The sequence below is a fragment of the Drosophila pseudoobscura genome, chromosome 2, assembly GCF_009870125.1.
Source record: "Drosophila pseudoobscura strain MV-25-SWS-2005 chromosome 2, UCI_Dpse_MV25, whole genome shotgun sequence".
Lineage (NCBI taxonomy): Eukaryota > Metazoa > Arthropoda > Insecta > Diptera > Drosophilidae > Drosophila > Drosophila pseudoobscura.
This window is the reverse complement of record NC_046679.1, coordinates 29,306,200-29,323,015: the sequence shown is the minus strand read 5'-3', so window position 1 is coordinate 29,323,015 and position 16,816 is coordinate 29,306,200. Positions and strand designations below refer to the sequence as shown.

At 42.8% G+C, this 16,816-nt stretch overlaps 2 protein-coding genes across 3 annotated transcripts; one reads left to right on the top strand and one right to left on the bottom strand.

The window, feature by feature from the left end:
- Positions 1–12,574: 12,574 nt before the first annotated feature.
- Ugt303A1 (UDP-glycosyltransferase family 303 member A1) lies at positions 12,575–14,341 on the bottom strand. Of its 2 annotated transcripts, XM_033377866.1 has the most exons (3): positions 14,273–14,305; positions 14,015–14,129; positions 12,575–13,962 (listed from the first exon to the last, which is right to left on the bottom strand). In XM_033377866.1, exons 1-3 carry the CDS (start codon positions 14,288–14,290, stop codon positions 12,638–12,640), a joined length of 1,458 nt encoding a protein of 485 aa, XP_033233757.1. In that variant the 5' UTR covers positions 14,291–14,305; the 3' UTR covers positions 12,575–12,637. The 2 variants fall into 2 exon arrangements, with proteins under 2 accessions (XP_033233757.1, XP_001359928.3); XM_001359891.4 differs by having other exon boundaries at positions 14,015–14,341.
- Positions 14,342–14,391: 50 nt separating this feature from the next.
- Positions 14,392–16,410, top strand: Ugt304A1 (UDP-glycosyltransferase family 304 member A1). Its single transcript, XM_001359887.4, has 2 exons — positions 14,392–14,690; positions 14,749–16,410. Exons 1-2 carry the CDS (start codon positions 14,447–14,449, stop codon positions 16,071–16,073), a joined length of 1,569 nt encoding a protein of 522 aa, XP_001359924.3. The 5' UTR covers positions 14,392–14,446; the 3' UTR covers positions 16,074–16,410.
- Positions 16,411–16,816: the final 406 nt, after the last annotated feature.

The following is a 16,816-nucleotide window of genomic DNA, read 5'->3' as shown; positions in this document are numbered from 1 at the left end:
TTAAATTTAAGGTCTATGAAAGGATTTGTTAAAGGGTGGATAAAGTCCAAGTATGAGCACGCTGAATGAAAGTCGAGAGCCGTTTGGATCGTGAAAGAGAGCGCTAACAGTGAGCGGTCTCAGGCTGTCAAAGGAGAACGTTAACAGCGATCTTTAAATGGCTGCGGGCATAACATCCCATGCGATAGCGTTAGCGTTAACAGTGATCTGAAACTGGCAGCGGTTACAGGCTATTAAAGGGGAGCGCTAACAGGCTGATAGGCAGAGCGGTAACAGTCTGTTAAAGAAGAGCGGTAACATGCTGGTAAGGCAGAGCGTTAACAGGCTGATTCACCAGCACCAGATCGGTTGACGGCTGTTAAATAATAGCGGATGCAGGCTGTTAAAGAAGAACGATAGCAGTCGATAACAGAAAAGCGGTAACAGGCTGTAATCCCGGGTTTTTTACAGTCCAAAGGCCCTGTTAGAGCTGCTTCCCTAAACAAATTGTATATTAATGGCAGGAGGCAGAAATCCCTGTATAAAAAAATTAATTTTTCATTACATAAACTTAAAACAATTGTGTATTTACTATATTTTCCATTCGCGATGACACAAATGTCCCAATATCCAGCATACCCGCGGTGTTTCATTAAATGTTAGTGTGTTTAAAGCCTTTGAACGCTCACGGGCTTTTCTCGGCGAAAATTGTGGCAATTCCAGCACTGTGGCACTGTGCCGTGCATGCAACTTACTTTTTGCCTTGTTTTCATTCTTAATTAATAATTAAGAAATAAGCACAACAGCCCAGGCACCACCAAGGCACAAGCAGTGGCGGTGGCACAGGCACAGGCACAGCATTTGTTGTGGAGTGTGGCATAACTTTAGGCGCACAATTCGCGTGGTTTAATTAGTCAGATGAGCTACTGCTCTGCTGGCAGTCAAGGCAACTGCACTGGCAAATTGCATTTCAACTTAATGGCAATGCCAATGGCCAACTTATTGCCGGTCTAAGCCTTCACCCTCCGCCCGTTCAACTTTTGCCTGCTTAGCCGCGAATCATTTGCGGTTTGCCCATCTTCCACTCTCTGCTGCTGCTCCTACTTCTGTATTCAATTCAATAAAATGCAAAATAACCAATGAGGAAGTCAGTGTAAGGGGCAGAGGCAAAATGTAGTGAAAAAAACCTCATAAAAATGTAAAAATTCCGAGCCCCTTCGCAGCACTTAAAAATCAAACCGCAGCAGCAGAGAGAGAGAGGGAGAGAAATACCAATACATAACCAATATGAGGGAGTGTGAGCGTGAGAGAGCTGAAAACCAACGCACTTCCGGTTTAATTAAACGGAAACTGATTTAATTGCATATTTGATGAGCTTCGAAGCCGGCGACGCGAATCGTGGAATGTGCGATGTGGGGGGAGGCGCCCCCAAGCCCAAACTAGCGGCGGCTGGCTCTTGTAATCCTCCCAGCCCAGGGGCCACCCACTCCAGCGCACTTAGTTATGCAACAGAGTGGCACAAGACCCCCATCCCCCCGCAGCAAACCCAGACCCAAGAAAAGATTCTTCTGGGCGCCTTGTCATAGGCAACTTGATGCTTTGAGAGCTTAGCATAAATTGTGATGAATACTAAAAAGGCATTTTATTTATGCCTCACTTAATTACACACACAAAGACGGGCCAGAGAGAGGGAGAGAGAGAGGGAGAGACGGAAAGGACTCTGTGGTGGAATGAAAGAAAATGTATGTTCGGTTGGGGGGAACATCCGCCAATGTCCTTGTCACCTAAGCTTAATAAATAAATAAAATGTGCTTGCCATTTTCGCAAGGCCGACAAAAGCCATAGCCAACGAAAGAAGGCCACCTTTTAACAAGTGTTCCGACGGCCCAGAGGTTTATGCGGTGGAAAATCGGGTATTCATTCGAGCGATTAAGAACATGTCTAGATTTTACGGGTTTTACTTTTTTTTATCCAATGGAATAAATCCATTTTTGGCATATTTTATTTATTTCTGATTTTTTCATTAAGTTTTTATGCAAATTGCAGTTTTTTTTATAAAGAAAAATCTATAAAATTCCGCATTTTATATGTCTTTCATATGCTGCACACTCGTTTCGCTTGTGCTTCAACCCCCGGCTCACTCGCTTGGCTGGTTGGCGCCTATATGAGTAAGATATCGGGCGATGTAGAAAACAAAGAAAATCGTTGAAATTGGAAGACCAGTGTTCTGTTAGGATCCAATTGAAGGCGTGAAGGGTGACTCATCGCTTGAATACGTAGGATCGTTCCAAAGAAAAGGATACGGCCATAAAGAGGCAGCTAATTCTATTAGACTTAAAAAAAGGACCGCTTTGAGACTTCTACTAAGAAAGAACTCCAAGCAGCTCATTGACGACATCCCCAACGAAAGTAAAGAAAGGGATCTTCGACCTCCAGAAGTGCCCACAAATCAAAGGAGTCTTCTCGTGAACTCCTCCTCGAAAATAGTGACACCTCTCATGCCATTTCTTATTCCTCTTTTCCACAGTATTCCCAAAATCCCTCAATAAATTTATCATTTAACCTCACTTCTTCATCCGTTTTCAAATGCTTCGGTTCCCATAAACGTAGTTTTTCCATCTGCAGAGAGTTTCTGTCTTGTATGTGTGGTTAATTTTTATTATTTCCTCTTCGCACCACCACAAGCCATTGAAATTGTTATTGGTTTTGGCTGCGAAATCTGTCGCCTTCTCCACGACTTCTTTTCTTTGCCCTGACTATGATTTCAGGCTTATTCCTTGGCTATGTTTCCTTCTCTTTCCCGGACTATACTGGATACTGTCTCTCTTTCCCGGACTATGGATATTGTCTCTCCTTTGCTGACTATGGATACTGTCTCTCCTTCGCTGACTCTGGATACTGTCTCTCCTTTGCTGACTCTGCATCCTGGTCCTCTTTTAGTGGCTCTGGTACTGTCTCTGTTCGTTTGCCATCATCCAGCGCGCTGGCTTTTAATTTAATGTGCGCATTTTTATGAACATGTTAATTTGATATTCAATAAAGTTGGTTTGATTTTCGGCTTTTAATGGATTCTCGCATTTAATGACATGGCGGTTGGGTGGCTTACAGTCGCCTTCTCCACCAGTTTTAATGCTTGTCACTTGCTCCACGCTTCGGTGGGCTCTGGCCAGAGACTCGGATGCTGGTGGGTCGCTGATCCGTGGTGTCCGTTGGGGGGGTTGCACAGCTTGTTGGGTTTCTGATTTGTCTCCACCCCACAGCGGAGCGGGTCAGAGCCACCACTACTAAAAGAGATTGCAAAAATCTGAGTATGCCATGAAAAGTTGGACTTGAATTGGCGCCCCGTTCCGCTTCTAAGTGAATTCCGCAATTAGCCGAAGACGTGGAGCTCTGAACTATTTTTAGGGGGCCACAGAAGGCTGTTCGAATATTTTCCACTTTAATGGAGTTCACTTTTCATGGCCATCATAAAGCGGAAACCAGGTTTGAATGCACATTATTGGGTAATTATGCGGCATCAAAGGGTAGGAATAAGAGAGAGGGACTGCCAAGTCCATGAATAGCTGACGAGTGGCCATGATTTACTTTACTGTCTGCTCTCTACTCCAGTATGCACTCGCCTATTTTATGAACACTCAAAAGCGCTAACACACAACATTAACGTACTCATTAACTGCCCGAACAAAGCAAATATAATTTGTAGGCCAATAAACTGAGAGCCGCCAACAAGGAGGCAGATTCGAGGCATGCGGAAGCCACAAAACACACAAAGAAAGCGAAGACAACGAAACGAATGAATGGATGGGTCTATGGGCATGGGTCTGGGAAATGGAAAGAATCCTTTTATTACTTTGGCGCGCGGCAACAGATTTCGAAGGCACAAAAATGAATTTAGCATAAATGAAACATTTTTACGAGCTGCCATTACGGCCAAAGCAACATGACAACAATAAAAAAAAAGAAAAACCAAAAGAAAAATCCAACAGAAAAACCAGGGAAAGTGAAGCCAAACAAAAGACGGACAAGCGAATACCCTTGATGGGAGAGTATCAAAAGAGGTGGAGTTGTACATATATGAGTGGCAAGCGCCCACCAACCCTTGGCTCACTCGCTTCAAACCTTGTCTATAGGTGTAAAATATCGAGAGAGACCTCTTCCAAACCTCTTAAGGCACCTTTAAACCTCTTAGGGCACCTTTTTTGGGGTAGGGCACACCTTCTGGTCAGTTCTGGACTACCTTTCCTATGTATAGAGTACAGCAAATAAAACTCATGAGACAGGCAATCATACAAAACAGTAGTAGAGAGTGGGGAACACACAAATATTTGACTAGCCCCAAAAATACATCCAACCGTTAAGGGAGGAGCTGTGGGGGAGGCTGTAATGAACAAAATATGCCCGAAATGCAAGTTGAAGTTTACGTATGCGCAATGCGATATATACCACTATATATATATATATATATATATAGGTATATGTATCTGTATGTATACTCTATATAACGATGTCACCAGCCATAGATAGACACACAGAGCAGTGGCATTGGATAGGTCTGGGCAATAAAAAACATCATCGAAGCCATTTGTCAAAAGACCAAAGAGAGACGAAAGTGATGAGCGATGAGGCAGTAAGAGGCAGTAAGGAAGGGGAGTGAGACACATGGGTGTGTAAAAGAGACAGAGAGAGAGAGGGCACATGGGTGTGTAAAAGAGAGAGCGCGAGACATGGTTGTGTTAAAGAGGCAGCAAGGAAGTGGAGATGGGGTAGCTGGGATGAGGAGAGACACCAAGGAGAAAGAGCGAATGAACGTGAATGAAAACGAGAACGGAGATGTTCAACCATTTCGTATTCATTGCCAAAAATCACAATAACAGTGGCAGACGACTCCGTCGTCGTCTCCCTCTTTATGGCACTCCAATTTCCAGCTCCAGCTCCGTGTCCACCTCATCCTACTTTCCACCAGATTTTCCTCCTGGTTCTTTTGCCGCACATTGTAACAGCGCCGCGAAGTGGGCCCCCGCCCAGGCTCCAACCCAACAGCTAACTTGTGTCCAAACACGCGCGTCTACAAAATGCGTTCCATTGGCCCAGACCCCGGGATTTTCGCTGCGACTCGACGATTTTAAAGCGTGCCTGGGACTGGGCGAGAAAAACGCATAAATAATCTTGTTGCTCACGGCTGTTGAAATGGCGTGAAATAATAAAAGAGACGTGAAAGCAATAGCCAGGCAAGGCCCAGGCAACTCGAAAGGACCTCGGCACAGCCAGGAGAGAAGCAATCGCAATGGCAACACTGGCCCCATGCCCCATGCCCCAAAGCTTGTTGAATTTTCGTTGTTGTTTCTGGGCTTTTGGCCTCTTCTGTTGCCGTAACTGTTAGTGCCGTTAGTGCTGCCGGCTATTGTCGAGAGTGCTTGGGACTCGAATCGCGATTTTTAGTGGCTCGAAACCGTTTGCGATTTTAGTCAACTGAATTAAGTGTAAGCGCAGATTGCGTATACGCAGCGTGTGGCTGTGGGTCTGTCTATGTAGGATGATAGGGCGGTGACGTGGAGAGAGCAGTGCCCCCAAGTATCCAATGAATTTTGGTGAGTCTGGAAAAGTATAATGATGGGTTAACAATGCAGATCAGTTGTCGGTTGCCTCATGAATCCACCTCGAAAAAGTCGTGTACCAAAAAAATATGACAGAACAGCTGCAAATCATTCAGAACAGTCGTATTATATCCACCTGCATTTTAAGCCCTAACAAATAGACAACCAGCTCAACTGTTTGACTTATTTCCAGGCAGGGCCATGGTCAGGGCCTGCCACAAAGCTCCTCCTCTAGGACCTGCCTCTTGTCTTGGCATCATCATCGTCATCCTGATCATATAAGCTCTGTCAGCGCGCGGGAAGTTTCATTTGATTTATGCAGGCATTGTTGCGTGGCTACAAATCTATATAGATAAAACATTGGCTGGCTTGGGTCGGATGGGTCGGTTATGAAAGCCGGACCCAAGAAGCGAAACCAAATCCCAGCCCTGCTCGGGGTGGCAGCCACAAGCCATTCAATGTCCAACGGGATTAGAGACAAATTAAAATTGTAATATTTTATTTATGTGCGTTGTTGCCACAGCCAGGAATAACCACAGTAGGAACAGCAGCAACAGCAGTGGAATACCAAACTGAAATTGTGGCACGTTGTCTGTGGGACTGTGGGCTTGGCCTTGGTATTACGGGTTAATTTGTGTGTTTATTGCAGTTGGCCAAGTTTTGCGTTGGGCTCCATCCGTTCGTTCACTGGCTGCCTCCTCATCTTTGGGGAGACACACCAGGACAAGGGACAGCATAACCGAAGCTCTAGATGCTCTTGATAAACCCCTACCGACTGTCACTTCTCCGGCAACTTGTCAGCCATCAGTACTCTGGACTCCTCCTTATAGATATCGGATACCCTATAGATACCCTATACCCCTCTTTAAGAGTATAATAAGGTGGGGGGTATGGCACAACGAAATATTGTAGACTATTTAAAAAATTTATGCTCGGATGTTTTGCCGTCGGGATATTTCCGGTTTATGATGATTATGTTTTGTGTGCGCTTGCCCTGGCCCTGTCCGCCATTTGCTTTTATTTTCGTTTATTTTTAACAAGAGGATTACGGGGCTGCCACTGGCTGGGGCTGGGGCTGGGGCTGGGGCAGGGGCTGGGGCTGGGTGGGCGGGTTGCTTCTTCTTCTGGCTCTGGTCCCTCACTTCCCAATGCATAATAATGAACATAATTTGGTTTATTCTTTAGGTTTTATTCGCTGGCTCTTGCTGTTGCCACACACTCGCATTTGCCTAGCTGCAAAATTGTTGCGTGTGCATTTTAATTATTGTTTTGCAACTGTTTTTGTTGGCTCTTTGTTTGATTTGCTCACACTTTTTTGCTTGTTTGTTTTCACATATCCCAAGTAATTTATGTCCCTTAATGACAGTAATTGGGAAAGGAATGTGGCCAGGGAATATTTATGGAGTGCCAGTGGGTATGTTGCTGAGTAAATTCCTTTCAGAAGTGACAGTAGGAAGGCTTTCAGATGTGTGTTTTGTTGGCAAACTGTTTTGGGATTCCTTTAGATTAAAAAATATATATCAGAGTACACTCGAAAGACAGAGAGCACATGAGTCGTTTTCCAGAAACCCACAAAAAAATACACAGCATTTTCGGCGCAAAAGTCGCTCCCAAGAAAGCAAAAACAATCGATCAAAGAGAAACTTCCCTGAGAATTTTCTCCTAGATCGCTGATAGCCTTGCAGCTGCTTGCTTTCCCATAAATTCAGACATTTCTTTATTATTTCATTTCAAGTAGAAGATTAAGAAAATATTCCATCCTTCTCTTGTATTTCTGTATTTTTGTTTCCCCCATTTCTCTATCATAAAGTCCGACAATGAAACCAACGCCAAAAATTTGTGGCGACAAGAAACAAGTGGAAATTAATTTGCCTGACAAAAACCACCAAAAAAAAAAGGAAAAGAAAAGAAAAAGGGGGGAATTATAGAAGGAGGAGAGGAAAAGGGAGAGCCAGAGCAAAGCGAGATACCCAATAACAAAGAATCTGAAGGGAGGATGGGGTTTTCTGTGGAATTATTTTTATTTCTTTATACAAAAGGCGACATCGTCTGGCTTTTATTACGCTGGTCATTTGCTGGACGATGTTGTTGTTGGCGGTGGTGGCTGCTGTCGGTCGAGCCACCACAAAAAGTAATCTCTGAGCATAAACGCATATCCTGGACTGCAATTATGCCAAATGTTGAGCATAATGCCGCCGCAATTTTCATTACCACACACGACATGGCCAATGGACATGTGTGTAGACCATCCCCCCCACAGCATCCCTTGTCCTGTCCAAAAATAAATGCTAAATTTTGATACACATTTTGTTGTGGCTCCCGCTGTTCCCCTGGCGGTGTTAAGCCCTGAAAGCGTGGCCACGACAAGAAACGCTTATTAGGCCAGGCCGAAAAGCACCGAAAAATGGTCGAAAGGGGGTGGTGCGGGGCGTGCTGTGCTGGTGGTGTGGAAAAAACAATAACTGGGCTTTAACCCAACGCCTGACATTGCCACTGCTTTAGCCGCCGCCGCTGCTGCATGCACGGCTCATAAAAGTCTAATTAATTAAAATCGTGCCCGGACCAGAGCCAGCGGCAATCCCAGAGCCAGCCAGAACCCTGCTTCTGCCCCTACCCCATGCCTCGGCGTCAACGCTGCGTATGCGTAATGCGCTCAGGGATTCGGGCCTGACGACTGGCAGGCGCTAATTAAAAGCTTGCCGCATAACTTTTCTAACGTGGAATGGAACGAAAACAAAAATAAAAAGGCAAACTCATAGGAAAATAAAAATTATGGCCCTTATCAATCGAAACGAAGCAGATATGCTCTGTAATGCAAGTGAAGGGGTGATAATTTAGAGCAAAAATATAATTGTAATTTTAATCTATACTAGTTTTATCTTGTGGAAGGATTATCTCCCATAACCCATCAATATTTGTTTAGTTTTTGTACAATTTCCTTCAGCTTTTAGAGCAAAACAAGAACCCTCAGATATTCCAAACAACTCTTCAAGTCCATAGAGTATAGGCTTATAAGAAACAGAAAGCCAGTCAGCGAGGGAGACAGTGTCTAAGAAAAGAATCACCAAACTATAATACTAGCCTACACAGAAAGAAATGGAATGGCAATTCAATATAACAATAACACTTTGCCCTGAATATTTCTTGGGCGATTTTCCTACATTTTTAGATTCCAGAATTTATATATTTTTCAAGGATTTTTAAGACATCTAAGATTTTTAGATTTTTTTAAATTTTTAAATTAAAGTCATAACTTTTATTTTCAATATTAATGATGAAAATTAATTTATAATGTTTATTTTTTAGTTTTTTATTTTTTGTTGTTTTAATTTAAACTAATTTTAATACATAAAAATAATTTTTTTAAATTAAAAAAAAAATATTATTCTCTCTTAGGTTTTTCTATAAAAATTATAATCGTTTCGGTCCCTGTAAAACATTAAAATGTATGGTTTTTCAGGAGTTTATTTCACTAGATTTTAATTATTATTATTAAAAAAATTACTGAACACAAGTACACAATAAAAACGCATCAAATTCCTTAAAAAGAAGTGAAAATATTGAGAGCCAAGGCAATGCATCACAGTCTAAAATATAAAATATATATACACATTTTTCGTATGCCCCAGCACACATTTCATATGCTAAGCCTTTGCTCATCCATCAACCAAGAACGAACACTTTTTCCCAAGTGTAGCATCTTTGCTTCTAAGCTGTTCTTAGCCCCCTATATGCCCAAGCCACCCTATATCATGCATGTATGTTATAAAGTTAGTCAGCCCTTAAAATGTTAGTTCTTGGTATCCCAGCCCCGGGCCCCTGGGGGACTGAAGGAGAATCACTTTTAATAAACTTCTTTCGTACTATTGATGATTTTTATTGCGTGAGGTTTTCTTGAGCCTAGACGGGGATGTTAATTAGATTTTATTATGGGGCATGTGGTGGGTGTGCTTATCGCTGGGGAGGAGACGGGGGTGGCCAGATAATGCCGGAGGGGATTATGGCTTATTAAAAGGCTTATGAAAGTCAAAAGAAAAGTTTACTTCATTTCAGTTAGTTAAGCGCCAATGAAAGCCGCCCACTTGAGTATTGGCCAAGAGCAGTGGCAGTGGCAGTGGCTGTGGCAGCGGCAGTGGAAGAAAAAGTTTCACCAGTGCTTCGTTGCCAAATGGCCAATAAAAATGGCCTGACTTAGGTCCCAGTCCCTAGGTCCCCCGTTCGGTGGGGCTTTGGCAATTTTACAAGAATTTTTGGATTAGCCTCCGCTGGCAGTTTATGGCCAGGCACATAAATTCAAATGCCTGCAAAAGCATAAAATCAAATAAAAATCTGCAATAAACATCAAATTGACAAACACGTTGAGTGCAATATTGGTCCCTTTTTGGGGGCTCCTCACCCCCCACTCCAACTTATTAACATGACAACTTTTCGGGCACACAAAATTTCATTTCATTCCATATACATATATTTTTCATTTGGTTTATTTAAGGGTCTAAATAATTTTGCATTTTTGTGGGCAACTGTTTGCGTTTTATAGATTTTTGTTTTCAATTACCGAACGGCAGCTTCAAAAGAACGCAAATAAATTTGATGAACTGGAAGTACAGTGTGCACTGATTTGATTAAAAATGTTAAATGATAAATGGTATGTAGATAATCGCAGAAAATGGTACCAACCATTTCTATGTGCCAGTTGCAGGCCCCTGAGAGTCGTTCAAACATTGATATGACTTCTCTTTAATTAACCCATATACCCTGTATAATCACTGAATCATTCAGCAAACAAAGTCAGTATTCATTTTCTCTGATATCACAATGTCAGATAAACTTTTTCTGATAGACTTTGACAATTTTTAGGCTAGGTTTTTTGAATGAAAAAATGATATGTTGTTCAATTTTTTTTTTTTAAATTAATGCCTTTTTCATAATCTAAGTATCTTATACATTCAACCTGATTACGTTGTAGCTTCAGCTTAACATGGGGGAAATAATAAGCTTTCAAAAACTCGAAAAAAATTAATTTCTGGTTTTTAATTAGTTTCTTGTGGAAAATTATTCATTTTTATCCGGTATTTTTTAAAATTTTGAACATTAAATACTCTTGAAAAGTCGAAAAAAGTATTTATTGTGCTCAATTAATTTCTTGTGCGAAATAATTCATTTTTAAGGGGGAATTTTTCAAATTTGTGTCTTTAAAAACTCTCGAAAAGTAGCAACAAGTTTTTTCTTGTGCTTAATAAATTTTCATGCCTAATTATTAATTTTCATGCTGTATTTTTAAATTTGTAAAAAAAAATTTCTTGTGTTTTTATGCGTTATTTTTCCTAATTTTTATACTTTAAAACTCTTAAAAAATCGACAAAATTATTTCATGTGTTGTTATAATTTTTTTTATAGGTTCTTTAATGAGGCGTCGATGCAGGTATCTTTTATAAAAATCCATGGATAAACGGCTAAGGTCTTATATCTTACTTCGATTGCTGCTAACCATTTTATTCATAGATCACTGTAGAATGGGTTTTTTTTCTTTTGCTCCAGGCGTTCGTTGCCTTGGCTATCATGGGTCCGGAGGTCCGTTACAGACAGGAGGCACATTACGCTTGAGTGGCTTCCAGGGTGGAGCTCTTGCTGCACCTCAAGAACACCTCAAGACCTCTTCTAGTTCACTTTCTTTGGGTTATTCTACCCCAGCAATTGTGAGAGCAATTGTGCGCACTTTTTTCACCCAGCTTGTCCTGCGCATTTTAATGTTCTTTTTTCTTTAGGTTTCCCCCTTTTTTTTTTGATAAATATTGCTGAAAAAGAGTTGAAAACATGCTGGGCACGTGCTGATTGATGTAAAATGCGTAATGAGCGCGGTTAGGTTTATGGGCCAAAGGAAGGGAAAAAACCAACGAAGAAAGAAATGAATGAAGGAATAAAAAGGTCTTCGAATAGATAACGACTGAAAGAGGTAAAGTTTTCTAATTATAATATACATGGCAGTTAGCCGAGTGGGTCGATGGGTGGAGGCATCAGCCATTTTTATCTTTTTCCTTTCTTTAGATTTAATTTCTTTGTTCAAGTTCGAGGCAAAACGGCAATTATGAAAAAATAATCGCTGTGGGGAGTTCTGGATATGATTTGTGTGGGTGCTAATAAAAGGTAAGGAAATTGTTGACCTCAAGGCATCGATAGATGTGGAATAGGTTTTGATTTGGGAATGGCTTTGGTATATGTAAAGGGTTAGCATGTGTTTGTAGGAGGCTGGATAATATTGTAGGTATAGGAGGAGTAATCCACAGAATGAAATGTTTGTAGGAGGATGGATTGCTTTTGTAAATGTAGTATTCCAACAATGAACCGTGCGCGAGCCCGCTCTCAGGAGCTGTCAGATAGAGCTAACAGTGAGCTGTAAGCTGGAGCGGCCAGAGGCTGTTATAGAAGAGCGCTAACAGAGGGATGTAAACGGGAGCGGTCACAGACTGTTATAGAAGATCGCTAGTAGTGAACAGTAAACGGGAGCGGCCAGAAGCGTTTAAAAAAGATCGCTAACAGTGAGCTCTAACCGGGAGACCCACAGGCTGTTAATTGAGATTGGGAACGTACTGTTAACCTGGTCTGTTGGACAGCTCTGTTACCCTGTTATTGCTTACGACCTGAACAAAATCCAATACAAATAATATATCCCCATACGCTTGGAGTATCGGATATAAAAATAATGTATGCCAAACATCAATTCTATTAAATTGTTTTCCAAACAGTCAAAATAAAGTTTTATTTATCCGAAATGCTTAAAGAAATTCAAAAAATCAAAATAAATAAACTTAAAAATAATTGAATTATAATATAATTTGTCATGCACTTAATATGTCTACACAAAAGCGACCCTAACATTGGTCGCTTAGTTAGGTCGCTGTTGATAAGATATTTTCATTATCATCAATTTCAGCAAACAATTGGATGGAAATTTACTATTTATCAGGGCCAACAACCGATTTCTGTCGACTGTTATCTGTAAAAACCGACTGCAACAATCAGAAAGGGTCAGAAATGATACGCAACAAAGAAATGGGGATGTGACCTTAGGTTACCACAGGTATACTCAGTCTGAGATGATACTGGGTGGTCCTCAAAGCTATAGTGACCACAGTGTAGCCCAAGAAGATCACTATCAAGGCCGTGAGTCCAATGCGACCGAAGAGCACCGAGAATATGTCCACGCTGTAGTACTGCATCAGGGACATGTCCTGTTCAACGATTCGCATATGATCGGCACCGTTGTGCCGCAGCACGTACTCGGTCCACCAAATGGCCGTCTCCATCGGAGTCATGGGCTGATCGGTGAAACGCATGGACAGCTTTTTGGCGTTTTTCGCATAGCTGTCATTGTTGAGAAGCTCGTGAATCGTTTCGACGACCTCCTCAAGGTCCAGAGCATAAATATCAAGAGTCTTGGCCATGCCCAAACGTTCCAATCGATCGGCATTCTTGAACTGATCGAAATAGGCGGGAATGCAGAGCATGGGCACAGCATAATAGGACGCCTCAATGATGGACAAAAGTCCCACCTGAGTGATGTAAAGCTTCACATTCGGATGGTTGAGGATCTCTCGCTGTGGATGCCACGGTCTCACGTACAAGTTATTCGATTCATTCGGTGTCTGAAAAGTGGTTCTCCAGACAACGCGCTGCTTGAGCCGAGCAAAGGCGTTCAGCATCGTCTTTTGCATGTTCGGCGGCAACCATTTATCCAGCATGTCCGAGTTCATTGAGAAGTATATCGCACCATGCACGGCCTCATCCAGAAAAACCTGAAGCTCTGCACTCAAAGGCTCGGGTTTCTGGCTGAGATGCATGCCGCCGACCTCCACCAGGTTGGGTACATTCGATCGCACTCGACCGAGACTGAAATGCTGATTGAGCAAGATCAGGGAAAATTTCTTGCGAATCTCGTGAAGACTGCTCGCCTCAAAAGAGAAGTATCGCTTGTAGAGCTCAATCTGACCCGGTAGATAGATAAATCTCTCCACCAGACGCTCCTCGCTGATAAATATCAGATTTTTCATTTTCTCAACGAGACTGAGGCCGCGGGAGAAGCCCAGAGCGGACATGGGCTCATAGACACTCGGCGCCGAATTGCCGGCTAGGAAGTCAATGTTCCAGGCCCCACCAAAGGCTGAAATGCCCACCAGAGAGGCATTGTAGTGCTTGGCAAAGCCATAAAGGGCATCTGTATGGGCTGCCTCCAGGATAACCATCGAGAACTGGGCACTGGCATTCTGGAGCAGGGAGCGCACGCCAGGCTCCTCGAGAATCAGCTTGGAACAGTTGTAGAAGTAATCAGCGACGAACGAAGCCTCTGCCCATTTGCTGGTCATTTCCGTCTCATAGTCGTACTCCTCGAGGTCTGTGAATGTATGGGTTTATTAAAGTCCAACTATCTCTTGAAGTGCCCATACCTTTACTCAGCTTTTTCAGGCTCTCCACGCGTATATGCTGAACCCCTTCGATGTCGCCCATGTAAGAGACTGGCGCCGATATCACAGTCAGTTGGTGTCCCCGCTGGACGAGGTTCTGTAGATAGGGTTTGACTAGCACATAAGAGGAACCAAACGAATACGCAAATACCGCCAAAATGTTGGCAGTCTGGGCGGTCTGCTGGCCAAGTAGAGCCACGACCAGCAGACCAGCAAAGCCCAGGCGCCTCACCATCTTACACAAAGCAAACCGCACATGTCGCAGCTCAAAATGATACTGTTTTCTGATAGCGGAACCACCTCAATCATTGGCGAAAATTTTATCAGTAATTGAGTGTTCGCTGAAGCGTTGCGTCGCACTCTTGGCTCTAGGGCTAGTCAGTCAGTCAGTCATAGAGAGAGCACTCGTTCGACATGTTCATTCAGTGTCAATGGCTTATAGCGACCCTGTTGTGGCTGGTGGCTCGGACAGAGGCCGACCAGATTCTTGTGATCAATCCCTTTGAAATGCACTCGCAGTGTCTACTGATGACACCATATATAGAGGCACTGGCACGTCGGGGTCACCAATTGACAGTGATTCATGCCTTCGAACTGTGCAAGCCCATAGAAAATGTGCGCTTTATACGCATCATGGATGACTATGAGGCCAATACGGGTGAGTGAAATATTTAAGATCCCAACTTTGAATCACAAATTCCTGATTCCTTATACAGACATTGCGGAATTCCTATATAGCTCAACCGTTAGCAAATGGCGTGAGGCGGTTTCTATAAGGAACTACATGATCAAGGCCTCCCTGAATATACTCCAGAATGTGGAGGTGCAGGCTCTACTCCGCTCGAATGCCACATTTGATATGGTGGTAGTGGAGCCGGGCTTTACCGATGTCATGTTTGCTTTCTCCACACATTTTAATGCATCCCTGGTGGGTCTGGCCACATGCGGTGCCGATTGGAATTTGAATAACCTGATGGGTCATGACTCGTCGCCTCTGCTCGAGCCAATGCTGCCGCTGGGTCTGAAGGCCGTGGACAGTCTTTGGAGTCGCATCTACAACTTTTACTACATCTCCGAGGAGTGGCTCCTGATGCAGTTGGTATTCCTGCCGAAGCAGCGGCAGCTGCACGATCATTTCTTTGGCCATCTCGACCAGAGCTTCAGCGAGATCAGGCAAAACTTTGCGTTGATATTGCTGAACCAGCATTTCAGTCTGTTTGCGGCCCGTCCGAGTGTCCCGGGCATGATCGAGGTGGCTGGTATGCATGTCCCCCTGGAGGATCCCCCACTCACAGCCGATTTGAAGCTGTTCATCGATGAGGCGCCGCATGGTGTGATCTATTTTTCCCTCGGCTTTGATCTGCAGACCAAGGATCTACCACGGGAGACTGTACAAATGCTAATGGACACCTTTGAGGCAATGCCACAGCGCGTTATTTGGAAGTTCGAAAGTAATCCATCGGCCAAGATCAGCGGCAATATCTATATGGGCGGACTGCTGCCGCAGCAGGCGATACTGGCCCATCCGAATGTCAAGCTCTTCATCTGCCACGGCGGCATGTTGAGCATCATCGAGGCCGCGTACTATGCCAAGCCTGTGCTGGGTTTCCCTCTCTTTTACGATCAATTCCGCAACATAGATCGCCTGGTCGTGGAGGGTGCGGCCCATATTCTGGACATCAATGCCGTAGACAGAGAAGAGCTGGCCGAAACCATTCAGCGGATGATCAAGCAACCGGAGTATCAGCAAAACGCTTTGTTTGTATCAAAAAGGTTTCGGGATCAGCCGATGCCTCCTCTGGAGACGGCCATCTACTGGACGGAGTATGTCCTGCGCTACAAAGGAGCCCGTCACATGCGCGTCTCCACCTCCCACATAAAGCTCATAGACTACTACTGTCTGGACAAGCTCCTGATGATCTTTCTGCGTCTCTCATTTGTGGTGGGTGTTGTCTTTGCGGCGCTTTCCAAGTGGACACACGCCCTTGATTGGTTGACCAAAATGGCACTTCGTTTGCAAGGCATCCAGCGGGCTGCGTAGTTATATTTTCGTTTCGGGTTGTAATTATTTTATAGAACCTTTATCTAGATTACAGCAGGGACAATGGAATGATAAGTGAGGCAAACACTCGGGTCCCCTATCTAATCTCGATTACCCTTTTTATTTATGCGTATTTAAAAGTGTTTCCAAGTTTTATTTTTATACGATTCGGCTAAGTGTTTTGGGGCAGAGTTTAGTAGTCAGACAGTGGAATCTCTGGAATTTCAGGTACTACAGCCCCTGGGGAATGTTTGTTGTGATTGATTTGTGAAAGACAGAATTTAGTTATAATTTAGCTTACGCAATAAAATTCTATTTACTTATAAATAATTTAAAACAGCAGCTGGTTTTTAATTATATGTAAGATAAAAACAGGTTTTAGGAAGATGCAAATACTACGTATCTTCATGTAAGGCACACGTTAAGCAGCTCTAGAATTATTCAAACTACAAATACAAATGGTAATATACATGTAAAAAAAGAAAAACACCCATATTTAATTTAATAATTCGGTTTTTAAATACATTAATTTACATTAAATTTAATGCAATTCACTTTAAAGGTTTTTTTTTTAATTTTTATTTTAATTAATTAAACCATAAAACAGTTTAAAATAAATATTATAAAATTTTCAATTTGCAGGAAATATATTTAATATAAATATAAAACAGTTGAATTCATTTGAATATATAATATTATCACAGATTTAACAAAAATTAAAAAAAAAACAACAAAAATGCGTG

Bases quoted from the DNA above. Each gene is read 5' to 3' on its own strand.
- Ugt303A1 (XM_001359891.4), bottom strand. From the start codon at position 14,267: ATGGTGAGGCGCCTGGGCTTTGCTGGTCTGCTGGTCGTGGCTCTACTT. The intron at 13,963-14,014 runs GTATGGGCACTT...ATACATTCACAG, and splicing joins CCTGAAAAAGCTGAGTAAAG to ACCTCGAGGAGTACGACTAT.
- Ugt304A1 (XM_001359887.4), top strand. From the start codon at position 14,447: ATGTTCATTCAGTGTCAATGGCTTATAGCGACCCTGTTGTGGCTGGTG. The intron at 14,691-14,748 runs GTGAGTGAAATA...TTCCTTATACAG, and splicing joins TGACTATGAGGCCAATACGG to ACATTGCGGAATTCCTATAT.